Source organism: Megachile rotundata, chromosome 4 (genome assembly GCF_050947335.1).
Source record: "Megachile rotundata isolate GNS110a chromosome 4, iyMegRotu1, whole genome shotgun sequence".
NCBI lineage: Eukaryota > Metazoa > Arthropoda > Insecta > Hymenoptera > Megachilidae > Megachile > Megachile rotundata.
In genome coordinates this window covers 13,242,926-13,266,608 of record NC_134986.1, presented here as the reverse complement: position 1 = coordinate 13,266,608, position 23,683 = coordinate 13,242,926, and the positions used below count along the sequence as shown (strand labels likewise).

At 37.9% G+C, this 23,683-nt stretch overlaps 1 protein-coding gene across 1 annotated transcript in view; it reads right to left on the bottom strand.

Annotated features, from left to right (window-relative positions):
* Positions 1-1,769: 1,769 nt before the first annotated feature.
* The window catches only part of LOC100881394 (uncharacterized), a 68,270-nt gene continuing 46,356 nt past the window's right edge, over positions 1,770-23,683 (bottom strand). Inside the window, exons 6-14 of the mRNA XM_012289217.2 lie at positions 19,048-19,239; positions 15,331-15,425; positions 13,532-13,771; positions 11,491-11,802; positions 10,395-10,669; positions 8,930-9,111; positions 7,994-8,122; positions 7,743-7,928; positions 1,770-6,148 (exon numbers count right to left, since the gene is read on the bottom strand). Of these exons, the coding sequence (XP_012144607.2) occupies positions 5,187-6,148; positions 7,743-7,928; positions 7,994-8,122; positions 8,930-9,111; positions 10,395-10,669; positions 11,491-11,802; positions 13,532-13,771; positions 15,331-15,425; positions 19,048-19,239 (2,573 nt within the window). The 3' untranslated portion in view covers positions 1,770-5,186. The remainder of the gene's footprint in view (positions 6,149-7,742; positions 7,929-7,993; positions 8,123-8,929; positions 9,112-10,394; positions 10,670-11,490; positions 11,803-13,531; positions 13,772-15,330; positions 15,426-19,047; positions 19,240-23,683) is intronic.

Below are 23,683 nucleotides of genomic sequence, written 5' to 3'. Positions count from 1 at the left end.
AGTTGTTACATTTCTCTTATTTATTTATTTAACCCCTTGACTACAATACCGACACACTCGTGACGGTACAGTTTCAATGTGATGGACCTGACTCGTATTTTCACTGCAAATTTTGGGTTCAATTTTTATGATCTGTATAATCAGGGACCGAAGGCAAAGTGTGGTGAACATTTTAATTTTCTTCACGTTATAACAATAATCTAGCAGTGACAAATTATAGGTTGAGGGGTTAATCACATGTGACACGAATTCCTCTTTCTTCCATTGATTCACACACTAACTACTAAAATTAACTCTTCAAAAGAATTTTTACTATAGACCTCAATTTTTCAGTTGAAAATTTTCATTAATTCTTCTGAAGTTATTTTTTTATTATTAATACCATTATGATCATACTTCTATTGTAGAATTCCACTGAATAATTATGTAAAAGAAAAGTTGAAATCTGTGAATTGACAATCTAATTTTCCTAAATCTAATTTTACCAAATCTGATTATCTTTTACTAAAAATTCAGTTCTAACATTTATAACCTATTTAATTTTTAACCATAATTTTTTCGTTCGACTTCTGTATCGTAGAACAAAATGGAAATCCTCCACAGAAGAATTCGCTTCGTTACGCACTCGAAGAACACTCGGAGCTCGTTTTATTCGTGTGCTTTCACGTCGTTTGGGTAACGCAGAAATAGAGGTAAGAATATATTCTTCATCCCGATTCATTGATTGCGGTCGCCATTTTTTCAGCCACGTTCGTATATTCCGTTTTATTTGATGAACATATTCATGAAAGAGAAACTGGTCCGGGTAATATTATAAATTTGAAAAATAAACGAATCGGAATTAATTTTTCGTCGAGCGATGCGGATATTATGACTATTCATCAAAATTTATTTAACACGTTGAGTGGCACAGTGAAAATGGACGCGCAGTGTAATGCACGGTATAATAACAATTATAATGGATACGATGATTTAATTTTTAAATTTAACACGTACGTTAATAGCGTTACATTTATCTGCTTTCCGATTATCCGCGTAAAACCGTGCTTCCTTGTTTTGTGTTCACGCTTCAAAATCCATTTCATAATGCACAAAATTTTTAACAACGGAGATGTGTGTTATTTTATTTTTATTATTTTATGAACGGGATTATTTTGTGAATAGGTACAGGTAGAACTTGTAGCTTAACTTTTTGGCAGAATGCAATTCTTTAATAGGTGTTTTGTTTTTAAGTTTGTGGTTGTTTTGTTGCTTCATATGTAACATATGAAGATATTAAAATATTAAGGTATGGAGATATTAAGATATTAACATATGAAGATATTATGATATTAACATATGGAGATATTAAGATATTCACATATGAAGATATTAAGATATTAACATATGGAGATATTAAGATATTCACATATGAAGATATTAAGATATTAACATATGGAGATATTAAGATATTGACATATGAAGATATTGAGATATTAACATATGGAGATATTAAAATGTTAACATATGAACATATGGAGATATTAAGACATTGACATATGAAGATATTAACATATGAAGGTATTAACATATGAACATATATGAACATATTAAAATATTAACATATTCACATATGAACATATTAACATATTAAAATATTAACATATTCACATATGAACATATGAACATATTAACATATTAACATATGGTCACAAGACCACAACAGTTAATTTTAATTGCTATCTTCTTTTTTTAAATCACCACGAAAATAGATCAAAGAAAGAACACAGTTTCTGTAAATATCTTTTATTACGACAAATGTATAATAAATCATATAGTACAAGCCTCTGTGCGGCATTTTACGGTCTTGCTACGTATAGAAACGATCACGTTTCTTCGTGATCAGTTTCGTTAAACATCTAGCCTATTATTCTTAAACGAAAAAAAGGAGATGAGAGAAGATGAAAGGTGTACAGGCGCGATTATAGTCTTCATTGATTACGTTACATTACTAGCTACTCTTACGTGCTACGATAACATTGTTCATGATAAGATGAGAATTTCGTGACACGGTTTTTATTGTTCACGCGACATAGGGATATTTTTAATGAACTTCGAAAGCGATGAGCATTCGACGATCAGTTGAGCTTTGGCGAAATTGTTGCTTTCACATAAAAATTTTTGTCCTTTTTCTTTTGCTTTAATATTTTATATATTTTGTATTGCGTTTGCTGAAGTATAATAAAAGAACAATATTGCATTTGTTGAATTGTGATAAAAAAAACTATAACATTGCATCTGTTGAACCATAATAAAAGAACAATATCGTATTTGCTGAATTAAAATAAAAAAAACTATAACATTGCATCTGTTGAATTATAACAAAATAACTGCAATATTGCTTTCACTGAATTACAACAAAAAAAAGAATTATAACATTGCATCTGTAGAACTACATAAAATAAAAATAACTGCAATATCGTATTTGTTGAACCGTAAAAAAAATTGCAGAATTCCATCAGTCGACCTATAATGAAAGAGCTACAGTAATTGTATTTGCTGAACGATAATAATTGATCTACAATATTGCATCAACTGAACCGTAACGAATAGAACTACAACAATATCGCAACAAGTCGACAAGCAACTGATCGTCGATTAATTAGCACCGTATCGTATGAACCATATACAATGAACGTATAATAGATATCATACAATAGACTATTAACTACATACGTCTACGCAGTACACATTACCTGTAGAGAAACATACGAGATTAAATATAACTACAATGATTTTGTTATTAGAGTGCCACGATCTTTTCAATAAATATTAATTTTGACCATTTTTTCATTTAGCGAGATTCCACCATCTTTTTCATAACATTTAGTGAGATATAAAACATATTCACTTCTACATATTTTGGTTATGAAACATATAGGATATAAGCTTGACACGTTTATCATAATGGAGTTGAAAATTTTATTATGTAATTTGTAATTTAAATTTATTTCAAAAAATTCTATTTCTGAATATTTTCACTAGAGTTGTCTAATATTTTCAAGTAAATATTTCGAACTACATAATTAATGACGTTATTCGTATGAGAATACACGTGACAGTGTGACACACATGTGACAGTGTGACACATGTGACAGTGTGACACATGTGACAGTGTGACACATGTGACAGTGTGACACATGCGACAGTGTGACACATGTGACACACGTGTGACAGTGTGACACACATGTGACAGTGTAACACACATGTGGAAGTATGACACACATATGATGCTTGTTAACAAGTAATTTGTAAAAACAGTTTGTGCCAAGAGAATTACAAGTTACGAAGTAAAACTCGATGATTTATTACAGTAGAGACCTCTCTGGTAGTAATTATCCTGTATATTGCATAAAATCGTTAATTTGTAAAGTCTTGAGAGAAAATCGGGGTTGACTTAACAAGATAATTCGGTGTCCGTGGTAGTACGGCCCCAAGGCTCGTATCTTTTGCATTTAATCGGCTCAGATAAATTGCACGGATAAATCAAAACGGGACACCGACCGCCATCCCAGGATAATTCCCGTTAAAGCGGAAGGACCCGGCCAGCCTGCTAACTTCCGTCTTTATCCACTTATCCTTGCCGAGCACGAAACGGCTATTCCTCACAATTACATCCTGATCGATCTTCCAACGGTTGTAGATCCTTTCCAACGAGCGTTTATGAGATGGTCAACGACACGGTTAGAATAAAAAGAAATCCCGTCTCTTCTTTTATGGGACACTTTACGCCGAGTAATTGAAAAAGGTCACTCTTGGTCGCAAGAAGTTATTCTTAATAAAAACTGCGCGAACTTTCGAAAAAACTGAACTTTCTTTCGTGTAAGGTTATCTGATGATAATGAAATATTTTAGTCTTAATTTTAACATTCATATTGAAGTTTAGAATATGACGCACTCGTGACGCACATTGAGGTTGGAACAAAACTAGACTCGTTTCACTGCAATTGAATTTTAGATTCAAATTTAATTGTTATCTGTATGATCAAGGATTGTTGAAAACAAAATATGCTTAACATTTTAACTTTCTTCAGTTGAGCTAACGTTGTAGCAATAATTAGCTGTGAATGACACAACTTCATGAAAAGTTATAAGTCAAACAGCTAACATTCTACAATATCGTAACTGCAGTTAAAAAATTAGCAAATCATTTTCATATTTTCATAGCAATTCTGTGTTGTATTTTATGCTCTGCAAAATCAAGGATAACTAAATGCAAAATCTAACCTAACACTTCAACCTTGTCTCAAGATGGCGTCAATGAGTAACTTCACATGTCTAGAAAATTATAGGTTAAGAAGTTAACTGATTTGTAATTTCAGTCTAAATTAATTTACTGTGAAACGTGAAAAAGAATTTAGAATCCAACAATATTTTCTATCTAATTTAATTCATATTTTATATCCGTCATTTATAAATGAACAGTCCAACTATGATCCTAAAATAGTTAATGAGACTGAACATTGTTTGAATGATCGATGGTTAAAGTTGAAAAGTCACTTGAACCACCATTGATCTTCGAAAAAGCAGTTAACTAAAAACATTTTCACGAAATAAAGTAATAAATAGCAAGATAAAATTCAACTACGTAAATTGGACGATAATTGAGAGGAAGGATTCGCTGGCATGATAAGAGGATGAAATGTTACATTCTTTGCTCCTCGCGTCTATAACACGCGAGTCGGAAGTTCCGTAATTGAGATCGCAGGATCTCGCTGCAGGGAACGTGATAATTGAAAGCTCGACTCCAAATTATGGCTATGAAGTATTCCCTGATACTCGAAATTTTTCAGCGATCGTGGCACTGTTTTTTGAACAATCTACTCGTAAAACGAAACAGAGAGCTATGATTCGGGTTCGACGAGAATCAGATTCTTTTTTTATTTAATATTCGAAACATCTCATTTTTCTGTGACTGATCAATTCATCAAAGGACAAATTTAACGTCATCCTTCAAGGTTAGTTAAGTTGTTGCTGAGGGTAGTCGATGACCAAACATGTACTCAGCCCAAAGTGTGACACAAAAAGCTTAATTTAGTACAAAATCTAATAAGTACAAAACCTTTGTACTTTTCTAACACGACAAATCTGCAAATTCAAACGAACCGAATCGCACTGGAAACAGCCTTCCAACAACCGACCATCGATCAACACTGCAGCTGCTTGCATTGAACCCCGATCTCGGTGCACCTGCACTCTAGACAGGGTCCAGATAGCTCGGTGATGATCCTTCCAACGCGGTACATCCTACCATAAATGTTACATCCTGCCAATTTCAGTAAACTCGACACAGAAACAGGAATCTCATTCTCCAGGACCTTCGAGGCAGTCGCAGCGTCCGTGACAGGTTGTCCCGTGCTCTTCGCTGGTTCAGAAGAGCTTTTCAGCTTCGTGGTTGGCCTGCTGGTTGTGGTCGACTCTGGCATCCTCGTATTTTCGATAATGGGGTTGTTATTCACCGCGTCCGAAGAGAACAGCAGATCCAGTACACTATCAAAAGAGAGTATGGGTTCCTCCAGGTCCTGCGAAGGTTTTGTGGTAGACCGAACCCTGGTCGTCGAGTCCTCGACGCTGTCGTTTCTTCTGGAAGCGTTCAATTTCGCAAAAGTGGGTTCCGTGACGTTGTAACCGGAATCCTCCTGTTTCTTCGCGTTGTGATTCAGCGTCGAGCTAATTTTATCGAACGGAGGTTCCGAAACGTGGTTCCTCTGATCTTCCTTCGAGTTGTAAGCCGACACGACTCCGTCGTTCAGTTGGCTATCTTGATTGACGGCGAACTTGTTCTTGGCGACCAGACTGTCGACACTCTCCTCGGGTCTGTAGGGCGGACGTATCAGCGCTAACTTGTCCATGTAATCGAAATTCGCAGGGTGTTGTTGGTGATTGGTTGCCTGGCTCTGCAAAGGCTTCAAGGTGGTCGTGCCGGGGGTGGTAATCCCGTGCTCCACCAGGTACGGGATCATGTCCTCGATCAGGGACGGCAAATCCGGGGCTGGCTCCGTCTTGATCACGTCACGGAACGGATCTGGTGATACGATAGGCTGATGGAGCGATGGAGCCGTCGCGTCCGCACGATCTAACACCAGTGTTGGAGACTCTTTGGCTTCCACTGTAAAAATTCACCGGAATTTTCAGCCAAGAAAGTCATCTTTCACTTTTTCAACGTCGCATTTTACAAGATACAGTTAGCAAATATATAGAAGACATAGTTAAGACAGACATTAAATGTATCTCAGAAGATAAAGTCATTAGATGTACATCAAAAGACATAGCTATCGAATATACATCAGAAGACGTAATCATCACATGTATATCAAAAGAGACAGCCATCAGATGTACATCAGAAAACATAATCATCAGATGTGTATCAGAAGACAGTCATCAGGTGTTCATCAGATATTTATCAGATTTGTGTCTGTACAATGTGTTCAACTTCAGATGTAGTTAGAAGATACAGTCTTCAGATATACATCAGAAGACATAGCCATCAGGTCTGCAACAGAAGATGTGGTTACCAGATCTACATCAGAAGACATAGTTATTAGATGAACATCAAAGGACGTAGTCATCAGGTGTTCATCAGATATATATCAGATCTGTGTCTGTATAAAGGTATCAAACTTCAAACACAGTTAGAAGATACAGTTATCAGGTGTACATCAGAAGACAGTTATGAAGACCATATCAGAAGATATAGCCATCAGATGTACATCAAAAGACATAATCATCAGATGTACATCAGAAGACATAGTCAGCAGGTGTACATCAGAAGACATAATCATCAAATGTACATCAGAAGACATAGTCAGCAGGTGTACATCAGAAGACATAATCATCAGATGTTCATCACAAGACATAATCATCAGAGGTACATCAGAAGACATAGTTAGCAGGTGTACATCAGAAGACATAATCATCAGATATACATGAGAAGCCATAGTCAGCAGGTGTACATCAGAAGACATAATCATCAGATGTTCATCACAAGACATAATCATCAGAGGTACATCAGAAGACATAGTCAGCAGGTGTACATAAGAAGTCATTGTCATCAGGTGAACATCACAAGACATAATCATCAGAGGTACATCAGAAGACATAGTCAGCAGGTGTACATAAGAAGTCATTGTCATCAGGTCTACATCAGAAGACACAATCATTAGATCTACATCAGAAGACACAATCATTAGATATACATCAAAAGACATTGTCATCAGAAGATGTAGTCACCAGATCTGCATCAGAAGACTTAGTCATCAGACACACATCAGAAGACACAATTAGCAAATACACATCACAAAATCTACTCATCAGTATGTCAAAAGATTTACATCTGCAAAGTTTCAATCTCATCCACATTTTACCAAATAAAATTAAATATTCTTGCAGCACCCGGTACGTGACACCCAGATATTTTTATAAAAGACTATCGTTACGCCCAGATGAGATTCATGAATTTTCACTTTATATGTAATATCACTCCATTTCGTGTTTTATAAAAAAAAATGAAGTCGTGCGAGTGCTGTTAATGATCATTTCAATCTTCCTGCACACTCTTCGCGGCAAAAAATGTCTCTAATTATCGTTTTGCACGAAAAAGTTTTTTGCACATCTCTGAAGTCGTTATAAAGAGAAAAGTGACTGAAGATATTTCAAGGACTTTAATTATGAAAAATTTCAATGTTAAATAATTGAAATAGTACCGCAAACAATTTTCCCGCAACAAGTTTCCTCCGTGTTGATTCTTCGACAGCCAATCTTCAGCAGAGGACATTTCTCCGTGGAACACACCACCTCGCCATAGTAACACATGCAAATTACGCAGATGTTGCTGCTTGGCAGAATCTCCCCATGACGGTATTCCATGTTCTCGAATAGACAGTGTGTGGCTGAACAGAAAAAAAATAACGTAGAGATATTGCCTTGAAAGTCTGACAATATTTTCTGAAGTTACCGTCGTTTTTACGATGGGGGTTGGTGATCGGTGCTGGAACTACCGTGACCCCGGTGCCAATTTCGAGGTTCAAGTCGGTGGAGTGGTAAGGGGCGTCGAAGTAGGGTGGCTCTCTCGGTACAAATCCACCTTATCAAAAAATTTATCACGTTTATAAACAATGTGGTTGATACGTGAATCTCCACAAAGATTTTTATGAACAGTTTTGTAAAGAACTGTCAGGACAAACTGACTGACAAGTCAAATGAACAAGGCACTGACCATACAAGTTAAGATAAAAATGTACAATGTACTTTAACTTCTCTGTAAGGAATGAAGGAAAGTATATATAATAAAATGGATGAATAGAGTACAAGTTAGTCATAGGGGGATGTTAATGGAGACACAAAACTATCTGGTCAACTTCAATGACAAATCAACTGAACAAGACACTGTCCATACTAGTTAAAATAAAAAATGTACATTGTACTTTAACTTCTCTATAAGGAATGAAGGAAAACATACAAAATAAAATGGATGAATAGAATAATAGTTAGTTATGGGTGGACGTCAATGAGGTCACAAAATTGTCAGGTCAACTTCACTGATAAGTCAACTGAACAAAGCATTGAGCATACAATTCAGAATAAAAAATATGCACTGTACTTTAACTTTTTTTATAAGGAATGAAGGAAAGTATAATGAAATGTACAAATAGAGTAAAAGTTAATTATAGGTGGATGTCAATAGAGGCACAGAACTGTCAAGTCAACTGTCAAGTCAACTGAACAAATCACTCTTCATACAAATTAAAAAATGTACCCCATACTCTAACATCTCTATAACAAAAGAAGGAAATTATAATAAAATGAATAAATAGAACAAAAGTTAATTATAGAATATCGATATAGGTGAAGATTTGTGCAATAAAGAGGTCAGCGTGAAAATACGTCTCACCTTCCGTCTCCACAGGGGGGCTGAATCTGTTTTCCTGAGTGGCGATGTCGTAAAAGCCTGATGTGTCGGTGGGCCGCAGTTCCGGCGACGGCACCACCACCGATCCGGCCGGATATCCTGTGACAGGCGACGGAACCGTCTTGTCTTTCACCAGAGCGTCCGCCGCTACGAACGGAATTATCCTGCGAGAAACGTGCAAATCCACCGTCTTATTTTTCACCGAGTCGAAATCTCCGACGTTAAAGGGGACCGTTCGAGTGTTTCTACGTCTTGGGTTTCTCTGGACGGCGGCAAATTACGCAACGTTCTCTCAAGAAGTAGCAAAGGCAAAAGTTGCCGCTAAACGCGCGGCTAAAGTGCTCCTTTCAAAAGATTCTGTGTCGAGTTGAAGCATCGGTGAAGCATGATGATTAGTGAAATTCTTAATTGCTGAGATTTCTTCAAATGGAGAAAAAAGGTTCGAGTTGGAGGATATTCTTGAGATTGTTAATTTCTCGGGGAAAAATGTGGACGACGTTTGAAGATTGTACAGGGTGGTGCAAAAGTTGTGGAAAATATGGAAAGGGGGAGAGATCTTTCAGGGGGTGATTATTTGGGATTTCTGGGATTTGATCATTTGGGGGTGCGTTGAGAATTTTGGGACGTGGGAATTTGGGGATTTGGGAATTTGGAGATATGGGTATTGGGGACTTGGGAAGTTCAGGACTTGGGAAAATGGGGGACGTAGGAATTTGGGGACGTGGGAAGTTGGGGACATGGGAATTTGGGCGCGTATGAATTTGGGGGCGTGGGAATTTGAACTCTTGGGAATTTGGGAACGAGGGCAGTTGGGGACATGGGAATTTGGACGCGTAGGAATTTGGGGGCGTGGGAATTTGAGGACGTGGAAATTTGGGGACTTGGGAATTTGGGGACGTGGAAATTTGGGAACTTGGGAATTCGGAGGCGTGGAAATTTGGGGACGTGGGAATTTGGACGCGTGGGAATTTGGGAACGTGGAAATTTGGGGACTTGGGAATTTGGGGGCGTGGAAATTTGGGGACGTGGGAATTTGGACGCGTGGGAATTTGGGAACGTGGAAATTTGGGGACTTGGGAATTTGGGGACGTGGAAATTTGGGAACTTGGGAATTTGGAGGCGTGGAAATTTGGGGACGTGGGAATTTGGACGCGTAGGAATTTGGGGACGTGGAAATTTGGGGACTTGGGAATTTGGGGGCGTGAGAATTTGGAGACGTGGAAATTTGAGGACGTGGGAATTTGGAAGCGTGGGAATTTGGGATCTAGTGGTCTATATACATCCTCCAAATTATCCTAATCAATCCAAACGAATTCCACGTTCACCAAACCTTGATATCCCAGAAAATACAGAACTCTTCCCAAGATCAAGTCTATTATCCTAGATGTAGTCCTAGATTTAGTCGTAGATTTAGTTGACCGTTTTGAGTGACTGCTATTTACCTTACCTGACATTCGGTAAAGATGGCGGCAACGTTGGCTCGCTGTAATCGTAATCGTATTCCTCGCCCTTCTGTCTATGAGTGATGTTCAGTATGGCCTCGACGTCCGGCGGAATCGACCTAACAGGGTTTATCGTGACACCCTGGATGTGACCCACCGAGACGTTCGTTTTCACAGTCACGTTCATCACCAAAATGTCGTCCGGCATTAGCACGGTGGATGACGTTTTGCTGACGGATCCTCCTTTGCCCATTGACTCTGTAGTAACCACCGGATCCACCTGATCGCAACAGGTTAGGTGCTTTCGTTTCAATGGAGATTGATAGCGATAGTTCTGTCCGAATCGGACGTTAATCGATCGATTGACGTGACAGTAAAGGGGACGAATTGATATCTTTATGTAGAGGATATGGAGAGGATCTCTTGGTTCTACTTTTATCGTACTTGTCTTTTGTATGAGCTTAAATTAATTATACTTTATAATATATATACGTTATAACATATACAATGTTGTGTAAAATGACAAGCTTAAATTGTAATAAAATTATAAAAGATGCAGGATGACTTTCTTTAAATGTTTTAATAATTTCAACCACATTTCAGGCTTTTTTTAAATTGTCATGTTTGTGGATCACTCTATATAGAGATTGTGTATAAATAACATTAGCAATTGTATATAATAATAATTGAAAAGACAAATTCTTCCATAAATTTCACGTCGTGATACAACTTGAAAAACTTGAAAGACTATTTTTAAAAAGTAAAGCACGTGAACAATGCATCTACGAAAAAGTGTTTGAAGATGCAAGATGGCTTTCTCTAAATGTTTTAATAATTTCAACCACATCTCAGACCTTTTTTAAATTGTCCTGTTTGTGGATTACTTTATATAGAGAATATAAATAAATAACATTAGCAATTGTATATAATAATAATTCAAAAGACAAATTCTTCAATAAATTTCACATACATGAAATAACTTGAAAATCTTGAAAGAGTGTTTTCAAAAAATAAAGCATGTGAACAATGCATCTACGAAAAAGTGTGTTTGAAGATGCAACAATTGTTTATTATGCAAAAATGACTTATCTGCACACTAACCGTCGAATTGACGAGTTGAGGATCCTGTTCAAGTTCGACGTTCGTGGAGCTCGACTGTGTCGTATTCTCGTTCCTTACGGTGACGTCGATTTTCTTCTCCTCTTCTGTCACGGTATCGTTTCCGCTCGCTTCCGGTAACAGGGTTGTCGATTCCGTCGTCGTGTCGTCGACGGACGACAGACTCTCGGTCGTTGTGATCGTTGACTCGTCGACGGTGCTCGACGAGAAAGTCGTCGACGAGTCGTTCGCGGGATCGTCCTCTTTGCTGGATAAAGTCGCCTCCAGGGTCGTCGATTCCACGCTTGTCGTCCACTGTTAATCCACATTTAATCCACTGTTAATTAACATTCATTTACGATTTTTCGGCTTTGTTATATTAATAGTGAGAGGAGCATAAAATATTCGTTCAATTATTTACAAACACCTCTGTTGTATATTGGGAAGGTAAAAGGTGAGGTACATATTTCAAATATATAGAATTGGAGGATGTACATGTACAAATTACAATTGTTTAAATTGTAATTGTGTAAAAATTACAATTGTTTAAATTGTAATTGTATAAAAATTACAATTGTTTAAAAGTTCAATAGTTGAAGGATTGTAAACATGCAAACATAATAACATAATAATTTCACATGTTTAAATATATTAACATACAAATTTAAATTATTCAAGTATAGTATCGTAAAAATTCCAAACATCTATATTTAATAATATAAAAACTTTATATATCGTCGAATCTAAACAGTACAATGCATCATTCAAGAGAAAAGTTAAAATTAGATCAGCGCCATCTAGGAGATGTTTCCTAAAGCTTGCTCCTGGTAGCAGGATCGCAGGAAAGCGAAGAGGTATCCGGAGTAACAGGAGGTTTCCTGCGCAGTGTTACGCGCATGCGCGGCAGAGGTAGACTGGTGCCACCTCTTTCAACATGGCTGCGCAGCGAGACTAGCGCCACCTCTTTCAACATGGCTGCGCAGCGAGACTAGCGCCACCTCTTTCAACATGGCTGCGCAGCGAGACTAGCGCCACCTCTTTCAACATGGCTGCGCGGCGAGACTAGCGCCACCTCTTTCAACATGGCTGCGCAGCGAGACTAGCGCCACCTCTTTCAACATGGCGTCGCAGCTACACTCGCGACACCTCTCCAACATGGCGACTCCCATAATGGCCGAACTAATGGTTCCTAATAATTAATTACGCATTTTCTTAGCACAATTTATGCACTTTTATAGTTAAGAAGTAATCTATGAATTTTTATATATTTTCTAAATGCAATATTTGTTAAGAAAATAATTATTTATTAATAATTGTGAAGACTAATAATATCAGAACGGGATATTGTTAGCGAATTTTGAACGAAAATGTTAAGAAAAACCTAAAGTTCATTTCTAAATCATAGAAGTGTGTGAATTGTACAGAGGAAATGAGTAATTAATAAATGAATCCATCATTAATTTGCTGTACTCCGTGCGACGCCATGTTGGATGGCTGGCGCAGCGCTGGCTCTACCGCGCATGCGCGTAACAGTCCGCGGGAAACCTCTTATTACTCCGGATACCTCTTCGGTTTCCTGCGATCCTGCTACCAGGAGTAAGGTTTGGGCGCATTCCGCTAGATGGCGCTGACCAAATTTTTATTTTTACCGACAGAATTTCCTCTAATGACACTGTACACTGTATAGTATATTATAATAATTGCAAATATCTAAAGGTATTAACGCAAAGATTTCGAACAGTCTAAATGGAATAATGCAGATATTATAAATTTCCAAACGTAATAATACAAAACTTTCAATTGCACAAATGCAATAATACAAAATTCTCAACTGTACAATTGTAACAACACAAAACTTTTAAATGAGTTACAAATGAGTTAATTACAAATCTAACCATATAAAAATTTTAAATATTAAAACTTAACTATACAAAAGTGACTTTCCACAAAATTACCGAATGCAGTTAAATCTTGTACATGAAACGGAAGTACGTTATCAAGTATCGTATTTTGTGCAGAAGATATTTGATAATGCTAGAATTACCTCTTCAGAGGAAGACTGTGTGGTAGTGACAATTTGTGGACTAGACTTAACGTAGTCCACGGTCTCCAGAATCTCATTGTCCATCAGATCGGTCTCGAACGTAGAAGGCCAAGAGGACGTTGAATCGATCGCGACCGAAGATTCCTCGTCCACTTGCCTCGTGCTGGAATCGATTCGTTCTTCGACCACTCGATGACCTCGTCCTTCCACCGGAGGATTCGTTATTTGATCGACCGACGGCTATGCAAAACATTTCTTGTCAATTTTGCGAAATTGTGATCGATCATTACGAAGAATAATAGCTTTGCAATTCAGCCTCTCCCTATACACTTCTCACTTCTTATAACCCTTCATAGGGTTTATTCACTGCTATCTATCGAAATCATTGAATTCATTTGAAGTCTGAAGAAATTTTGAAAAATATTGCAAGTCGAAGTTTATTGTATTTTTCTTTGTAATAAAGTAACTGAACTAGGAATTGATAATAACAAAAGAAAAGTAGAAGAATTATCAAAAATATGGCTATATGAACTTTCAAGAAAACTTAACCCCTCAAAAATTAAAAATAACAAAATCCAATATGTAGAACGCTAAAATAAACGTTTTTAAAATTAAAAATACCAACATTTCTCAAAGATAAAAATCGCAAAAATTGTCAAAAACTACATAAAATTCCAAAGTTGCCTTTGCGATTCTACAATGTAGTCATAATAAATTTTGCACAAACGGAATTTGACAGAAAATTGAAACCGTGTGAACACACGAGCAGAGTGTCACCTAGATTGATAAACGAATTTGTTATTCGGAAACTTGACTAACAAATACGTTGAATAATCGAATAAAGGGACGAATCGACGTGTCTGGTGTTCCGGATTCTCCGGAAAGATTCCTCGTGTCATCGATCGTCATAAAAGACAGGTACAGGTTCGTTCACGAGCGGGCTACGTGATTTACAACCAGGACGGAATTTAATTAATGCAATCCTGGCGAAATGGACGCCGGTTAGACATTTAACTTAGTTAGTCGAGGAACGCAACCGAATGCATTCCTAGTCAGAGATCTGAGCTTCTCTGAATTGGACAGTCGTGTTTGTTACGATGCTGTCAGCGTTCTGTTGCACCCAAACAATTATACGATCATTTGTTCGGATGCTTTCGTCTGACAACCACGACTGTTACTTTCAAAGAGAGTCTTTTTAGATGTTAGTCTTCTGGGTTAGTAATTGAGTTAGTAACTTTGAGGATTTCATTCATTCAGAAAGGTAGGAGTTTGCAATAATTTTTATTGGTTACAGTGTTTATTAGTTGCAAGTTTTATTAGTTACAGTGGAGAAAATAATTTAGGTTGATGGGAATAGTCTGCTGCAACCTTTTGGTGTAATTTTAAGTTTATTCCATGAACTTGTTATGGTTCATTCATTTTCTTCAGATTCATGTCTTTAAAATTAATATACTTGCTTTAACACAGTCAAACTTTGTCACATTCAGTCTTTCACTTAATTCTACTCTTGCATTTAAAATTGTTATCAACATAGAAAGCAATAAAGTCAGTTCTCTCCCAAAAGAAAAAGAATATAAACTTACAGAAATTTAAATAGGATTCCCATAGCCATCACAGCCGTAAGTTCGAAATGAATCGATGAAAAGTAAGAACACCAAGGAAGAAAGCAGACGAAGCAAGGCTGGAACGCAGTTGCAACGAAGAGCGGAATCTACGGACAGTTGAAAGTTGCTTCGCAACAGAATGATCCATGGAAGTGAAGTAAAGTCGTGAGTAAAAGAATTCGATGAGAAACGTACAAAGAAATTGGTCTCCTTGCGGAACTTGGCGTAGTCCTTGCTGATGAACGCGTACGAGGCGTAGTTCTGGGTGGCCTTAACCTCGATGCTACCGCCTTGAACGTTTAATCTGTCAGTTTCTTATGGCATTCGGGCTAGAACACCTAGGTGGTAATCAGGGTTGTGAAAGAGCACAGGGTTTTTGCGGGTCGCCCCACCCGGCTTGTGTTTCCCTCTATTTTTATTTGATCTTTTATTTGGTTCTTCGTGGAAGTTTAAATGGGAGTTTGTATTTTTAGGTGTGGGTGATGGTGGAGTGTCGTGAAGTTTAATTGTGTGATGAGTACTATGTTTCAAATTATAATACTCCAAGTTCAAATATACCAAATTTGTAAATTTCCAAATTAGTATACCCTAAGTTCCGAGATTTCCAAATTCCTACACCCCAAATTTTCAAGTTCCCAACTTCCCAAGGTCCCATATTCGCACGTCTCCAAATTTCCACGACTCCAACTTCTCAAGCCCCCAAATTCCCAAGTCCCCAAATTCCCACGTCCCCAAATTCCCACGCTCCCAAATTCCCACGCCCCCAAATTCCCAAATCCCCAACTTCTCAAGCCCCCAAATTCCCAAGTCCCCAAATTCTCAAGTCCCCAAATTCCCACGCCCCCAAATTTCCAAGTCCCCAACTTCCCACGTCCCCAAATTCCCACGCCCCCAAATTCCCAAGTCCCCAACTTCCCACTTCCCCAAATTCCCACGCCCCCAAATTCCCAAGTCCCCAACTTCTCAAGCCCCGAAATTCCCAAGCCCCCAAATTCCCAAGTCCCCAAATTCTCAAGTCCCCAAATTCCCACGCCCCCAAATTTCCAAGTCCCCAACTTCCCACGTCCCCAAATTTCCACGCCCCCAAATTCCCAAATCCCCAAATTCCCAAGTCCCCAAATTCCCAAGTCCCCAAATTCCCACGCCCCCAAATTCCCACGTCCCCAAATTCCCACGCCCCCAAATTCCCAAGTCCCCAACTTCCCACGCCCCCAAATTTCCACGTCCCTAACTTCCCAAGTCCCCAAATTCTGAACTCACCCCCAAGTGTTCAAATCCCAAAAATCCTAAATCACCCACTGCAAGATTTCTCCCACCTTCCACATATTCCACAATTTCCCAAATTTCCATACCCCAAATCTCAAATTCCCATACCCCAAATCCCCACGTCCTCAAAATCCCCATATCTCAAATCTGCACCCCCCCAATGTCCCTACACCCCCATTTACCTTGAACAGATTATTACATGCTAAATTAGTAAGATAATAATATGTACGTCGATATAACGCGTGGTAAATCGACACATGTTCAAGTAAGAATTCGAACGAAAATCTCGAGCTTCGAACTCGCGGTGAATATTATCCTTTTCACGGAATGCAGACACTCGACGAAGCATTCAGATTTAATGATGTTCCCCGCGAGTCCCCTTTTCCCACACGATTTCCTAATTCAATCTAACTTACCCTGTTCCTTGGGGTTTTCGTGCTCGTAAGATTGGAGCGCTAGTTTCGTGGGGAGCGTTAATAATATTCTTGCAAAAATAACTCATTCTGGAGGAGTATCTTATGCTATACCGAAATGATAACAATGATAACATCGATGTTTCACGCGAAACGAATTCGAAAGTATAATTATCTTATTCTTCGACCAGAATTCTGTTGGTTCAATTATACCGTTTAATTTCGAACGATATCGATACAAATTTATTTTACGATATCTATGTATCGAGCTTATTGTCGATAATGGATTCATTTCACAACTTCATTCAGCTGGATTCAAGTTCTAACGAAAATAATCTCTACACGCTGACGGGCGTTATTAAATTCAATTGTAATTAAATCAGATGGAAGGCTACGTGCCCATCGCTTCTGTAATTAATTAAACTAGCTCTACAGATTAATTTTCCTCGTTATCGGTGACAATAATTTGGTAGTGCAAAAGACGATATATAATATCCGTGTCTGCATGTAATCTCCAACTAAATTAAACCTATGTATTCATTTCCCAATATTGTTTCTCATAATCGAATGTTAATATGAAGAATTTGTTCTCTTATTAATTCGTTACGTTTGTATCAATCTGCATTGGAGTGGATCTTGTTATATCGCCGGCTCAGAAACTTTACATTCATATGTTAGATTTCCGATGTTGAATTTCTGTGTATTTTATTGCTACGTGTTATTTTGCAGCGCGTTAGGTTTCCTCGTGTTATATTGCCATGTGTGTAGCACCAAGAATTATATTACCTTGCGTTATATCGCCACGCGTCAGAATTCCACGCGTTATACTACCACACGTTATGTTGCCACGCGTTATATCGCCACGCGTTCGATTTCGATGCGTTATATTACCACACGTTATATTGCCGCTCATCGGAATTGGCACGCGTTATATCGCCACGGGTTAGATTTCTACATGTTATATTACCACGCGTTATATCGCCAAGCGCTATATTGCCACGCATCGAAATTCCACGCGTTATATTACCACGGGTTAGATTTCTACACGTTATATTGCCACGCGTTCGATTTCGACGCGTTATATTACCACACGTTATATTGCCGCTCATCGGAATTGGCACGCGTTATATCGCCACGGGTTAGATTTCTACATGTTATATTACCACGCGTTATATCGCCAAGCGCTATATTGCCACGCATCGAAATTCCACGCGTTATATTACCACGGGTTAGATTTCTACACGTTATATTGCCACGCGTTATATCGCCAAGCGCTATATTGCCACGCATCGAAATTCCACGCGTTATATTACCACGGGTTAGATTTCTACACGTTATATTGCCACGCGTTATATCGCCAAGCGCTACATTGCCACGCATCGGAATTGGCACGCGTTATATCGCCACGGGTTAGATTTCTACATGTTATATTACCACGCGTTATATCGCCAAGCGCTATATTGCCACGCATCGGAATTCCACGCGTTATATTACCACGGGTTAGATTTCTACACGTTATATTACCACGTGTTATATCGCCAAGCGTTATATTGCCACACATCGGAATTCCACGCGTTGTTATATTACCATTCATTATGTTCTTACGTGTTAGATTTCTACGCGTTATATCGCCACGCGTTATATTGCCACGCATTAGATTTTTATATGTTATATTGACACGTGTAAGACTCGTTGTATTATCACGAATTATATTGCCACGCATTGGAATTCCTCGCATTATATTGCCATGCATTGTATCACTACACGCACCATCACTACACGGCAATATAACAAGAATCCCCTGAATTCAATAATAACTCCTCATAGCAAATACCTTAAAACAAAATCTATACCTTAAAACAAAATCTCTAATCTTCACTTTCCCAACAAAGTAATTTTTCCCACCAAAATCAATAATTCTTCATCTCCGAACTCCGCAAGCCAAAATTTCTAGAACTCGTTTTGAATAATGACTCCGCAGAACGAGAAACCACCGAGTGAAAATTACGAGACCCATTCAGTTTCGAGCGAGATCATCTGTACGAAACAGTTCTCCGTTATGCCGACAATGATATTCCGGAAACAGGAAGCGCAAGGAGCTCGATTTACGAGGGAACACGTTCGCGGTAAGGATGATCGTCGAGCACGAGTTCACCGGAAAACACAAATCGGGTGGACCTGTCGGGCGGGACGAAATCGCGGCAACCCTGATGCCAATTGTATCGCGACTCACTGCAATTGTAGGTTGACGGACAACAGTGTCCTTCGCGTACGATCGGGCTGCAGCCTTGAAGAGGAGGCGCGCATGCAAGCGGAACGCAACGCACTGCACCCATGGCGCAGAAACAATTGTCGCAGGCTGCCTTCCATTCGATGTCCCTCACCATTTCACCTTCCTCGTACACTTTTGACCCCACGCGACATCCTACAAATTTAATATAGGTTAGAACATCTTGATTACTTTAGAGATTTAACTCTTTGTTCGCTTTGATTAGAGGGTGAACTATTTATTATTTTTAATTTTGGCGCGATTGAAATAGTTTGGGTAAGTTTCAAGCATTGATGATGTTTATAACCTCTCATCATTATATTTAGGGAAATGGATGGTTTCAGTATTTTTTGTTTTTAAGGAGAAATGATTTCGATGAAGTTTGCAACCCTTAGTTGTCAGATTTAGACAAACAAATGTTTTTAATATTTGGACGTTTTTGGATTGAAACGCCTTGGTCTCTTTAGCTAAATATAGCTAAACACGGTAAAATATTTCTGTCAGAGTTTGTTACTTCTGATTATCACATTTAGATGAATCAACGTATTCATCATTTTTCATGTTTTTAATGAAAGACGTTCTTGATGAAGTTTGCAACCCTAAGTCATCAGGTTTAGACAAATAAATGTTTTCAGTGTTTATCAAGGTTTTAATTAAAACGTTTAGGTCCTTTGAGTAAATGTAAAACATTGTTGAAGTCAATAACCTATGATCATCATATTGTAGAGAAATTCATTTTTTCATTATTATTCTTGTTTTTAATAAAAGACGTTTTCGATGACGTTTGCCACCATAGCAGTCTTTAGACAAATAAATGTTTTCAGTGTTTATCAAGGTTTTAATAGAAACATTTAGATCCTTTGGATAAATGTTAGACATTGTTGAAGTTGATAGCCTATCATCATACATAAAGAAATTTATTTTTTCATTATTATTCTTCTTTTTAATAAAAGACGTTTTCGATGAAGTTTGCCACCATAGTCGTCTTTAGACAAATAAATGTATTCAATAGTTGCCTTGTTTTTATTGAAACGTTTAAATACTTTGGATAAATGTAAAACATTGTTGAAGTTGATAGCCTATGAACATCATACATGGAGAAATTTATTTTATCATTATTTTTCACGTTTTTAATAAAAGACGTTTCCGACGAAGTTTGCAACCCTTCCTCAAATTACACAAATCAATATTTTCAATTAAGGCACGAAACCCTTTCACTAAACATAAAACATTTTCTCGGAAATTTACAACCCCTAGATAAATCAATGGTTTCAATATTCCTCGTATTTTTAATTAAAACACTTTAATACATTTGATGAAATATAACATGTTTTAGCTGAAGCTTTGATCACAAAATTTAAACATATTAATGTTTTCAATATTTTTCATATACTCGTTTGTAACAGCTGAGTTCTGTAGCTATAAAACATTCGGCTGACGTTTACGTCTGTTAGCCATCGAATTTGGGCCAATTAATATTTTCAGTATTTTTCGTATTTTTAATTAAAACACTTGAATACGTTCGAGTGAATGCGAAAAACATTTTGCATAAAACTCATTTTTGCATCGGGTGCAGTTTTGCGGAGGCAAAACTATTTGGTAGCGTTTAAAAAAGCGACTGATGTTTTATTAAAAACGAATTTTGTATCAAATATTCGTTTAAAAATTTATTTCTGTGAAAATTAGAGATGCTTGACAAATCGTGAACTTTAGATTCCATCTGCAAAATTGTCGATCAATTTTTTAAATAATTTCCTGTCTGAAATCATGCTCGTTTAGAAACCATGCTTGTTTAGAATCAATTTTGAAATCATCCACTGAATGTTGTAGCAACCAATCTCATAATGAACCACTACTAATTAACGTACGAACCAATCTACAAATTAATAGTCGAAGCAATCTGCTAATTAAACCCTTGCACTATTTTGAGTCTCGTGACGCACTCGTACTTCGAGAATTTTTAGTTGAATTTTGAATTCGCTGATGTGGAGTTCAAGTCCAATTTACGTAATCAAAGATAATATCAAATTGACAAAATTGATAAAAAAATGGATAAAAAAATTAATAAAATTTCGACATTTTTTGTATTTAATATTGTAGCTGTGATGAGTAGTTGAATAGTTGTGACGCACTTAACTGACGCACCTGACTGACGCACCTGACTGACACACCTGATTGACGCACTTAATTGACGCACCTGACTGACGTACCTGACTGACACACCTGACTGACGCACTTAACTGACGCACCTGACTGACGCACCTAACTGACGCACTTAACTGATGCACCTGACTGACGCACCTGACTGACGCACTTAACTGATGCACCTGACTGACGCACTTGACTGACGCACCTGACTGACATACCTGACTGACGCACCTGACTGACGTACCTGACTGACGCACTTAACTGACGCACCTGACTGACGCACTTAATTGACACACCTGACTGACGCACCAAAGCTAACATACATACACTCGTACATAAACGAAGTACATAAACGATTCAGATTATAAATTAAAGTGATCCACGTCATAATTTTACTGAAGCATTAAAAACATGAGTACATATGAAAATTCGTGGAAAAAAAAAGAGTTATTCGACTGCAATGCAGTGATTCGAATCGAAATCCGTTGCAAAACCAGGACAGAAGGTAAAAGAGAACGCGTGGCAATATCGTGTTTCACGATAACCCTCGATCTCGCGTTCGACGCTATTATTCAGCTCGGAATCGGGCTAAAAAGCTCGCAGGCTAATCAAAGCTCGGCAAATCCGGCAATTTAACTTTCGAACCGGTTCGAAACAGGTTGAAGAACAACGAAACAGTTCTCCGGAAGGATAATCTCTTGAATCGGTTCAATGAAACCTTCCAACGAGTCATAAAGCGCTAAAAACTATACCACTTGTGACCTTCTCGCGTTCGAACAAAAAAAGCAAAGAAACTCGATATCGTCGGATAATCGAACTGGGGGTGAAAGTTGCGTCGAGACATCACCCAAGGGCGTAATTTCCGTATTACAACGTCATTCTATAGGGGTTAATGCGGTTCGTAACCGCACACGGCGCTATCGAGCCCCTACTTGATCGTTATTTATGGCTTCTGAAACGAAGTTGATACCGAACAATCGCATTCGACGAATAGTTTCCACGGAGTTGTTTAGAATTAAGTCCGCGGTTTGGGGTCCATTCTAATGGGCTTGCGAGCTTTAGAAGTCGATCCCGGTTTTAAACGGTCGAAAGTGGTCGTTAAACAGACGACGAGTATCTGAAAATGGAACCCTTCCAAACGTTGATAGTCTGCGTGACGTTTAAATGGATGAAAAAGGGGTGAAAGAAGCTTTAGGCTGAAGGGTGTGAAACCTTGCGGACTCCCGCAAATCCCGTATTTCTATTTTTCTCTGACTGAGTTGCTAGTTGATCGGAAAATGTTTGAAGTGTCTTTTGGAGGTAGAAGAATGAGGTTCCAGGGGAAATACAAGGATAACAAGTTTTCTTGGTATACAGAAAGGGGTAGATTTTAAAAAATGGTGGTAGAAACATCTACGTGAGAAAGAAAAGGGGTGTAAAGGTAATGTGGAGAGATTGGGGTAGAAATATAAAGGGTTGAGAACATAACAGTTTGGGGAAGTGTATGAAAAGGGAGTGTAGAATACACGTATGAAAAGGTACGGAAAAATTAAACGAATCACGTATGAGTGAAAAAGGGTGAAATTGTATTAAAGAGTGAGACATGTGATTCTTGTTATGGCAAAGTTAGAGAAAGCTTACTACAAACTTTGTCGAATAAGTGTACATAGAAAATGAAGGTACAAATAAAGGAAAAATTAAACGAATCACATATGGGTACAAAGGGGTGAAAATGTGTCAAAGAGTGAGACATGTGATTCTTGTTATGGCAGAGTTAGAGAAAGTTTACTATAAATTTTGTGGAATAGGTGTACACAGAAAATAAAGGTACAAATAAAGGAAAAATTAAACGAATAACATATGGGTACAAAGGGGTGAAAATGTATCAAAGAGTGAGACATGTGATTCTTGTTATGGCAAAGTTAGAGAAAGCTTACTACAAACTTTGTAGACTAGGTATACATAGAAAATGAAGGTACAGAAAAATTAAACGAATGACATATAAATAAAAAGGGGTGAAAAATAATAACATATGAAAGAGTAATGACTCTTAATCGTTATGATAAAGCAAGAGAAAAATTGTTATTGTAAACTCGCAAAGTATCCTGGATACCAGGAAAATAAGTGTGAACAGCAACAAAGAGGTTAAGAGTGACAAAACAGAGGATTGCAATAAAACGAAAAGAAGTTTTCGCGAAGAAAGAAGAAAATTGTCGTTTCACGCGTCAGATTTGTCAGAAAGAGCACGGTCTCCACTTTTCTCGTGGAAGGAAACGTAAAATTGAATGAAACTGGACCGTTAAGTGAACGAGCAAAGAAAAATGGCTTCTGACATCGCAGAAATCTTTACGAATTAAGTGTCACGAGAGACAGTAACGTAGCGCAGACAGTGGCCGTCTAAACGTTTCCTTTTCCCCTCACTGTTCGCGCGCGCTTTTCAAATCAATTTCTTGCGAAGTTTCCCGCAGGAGAA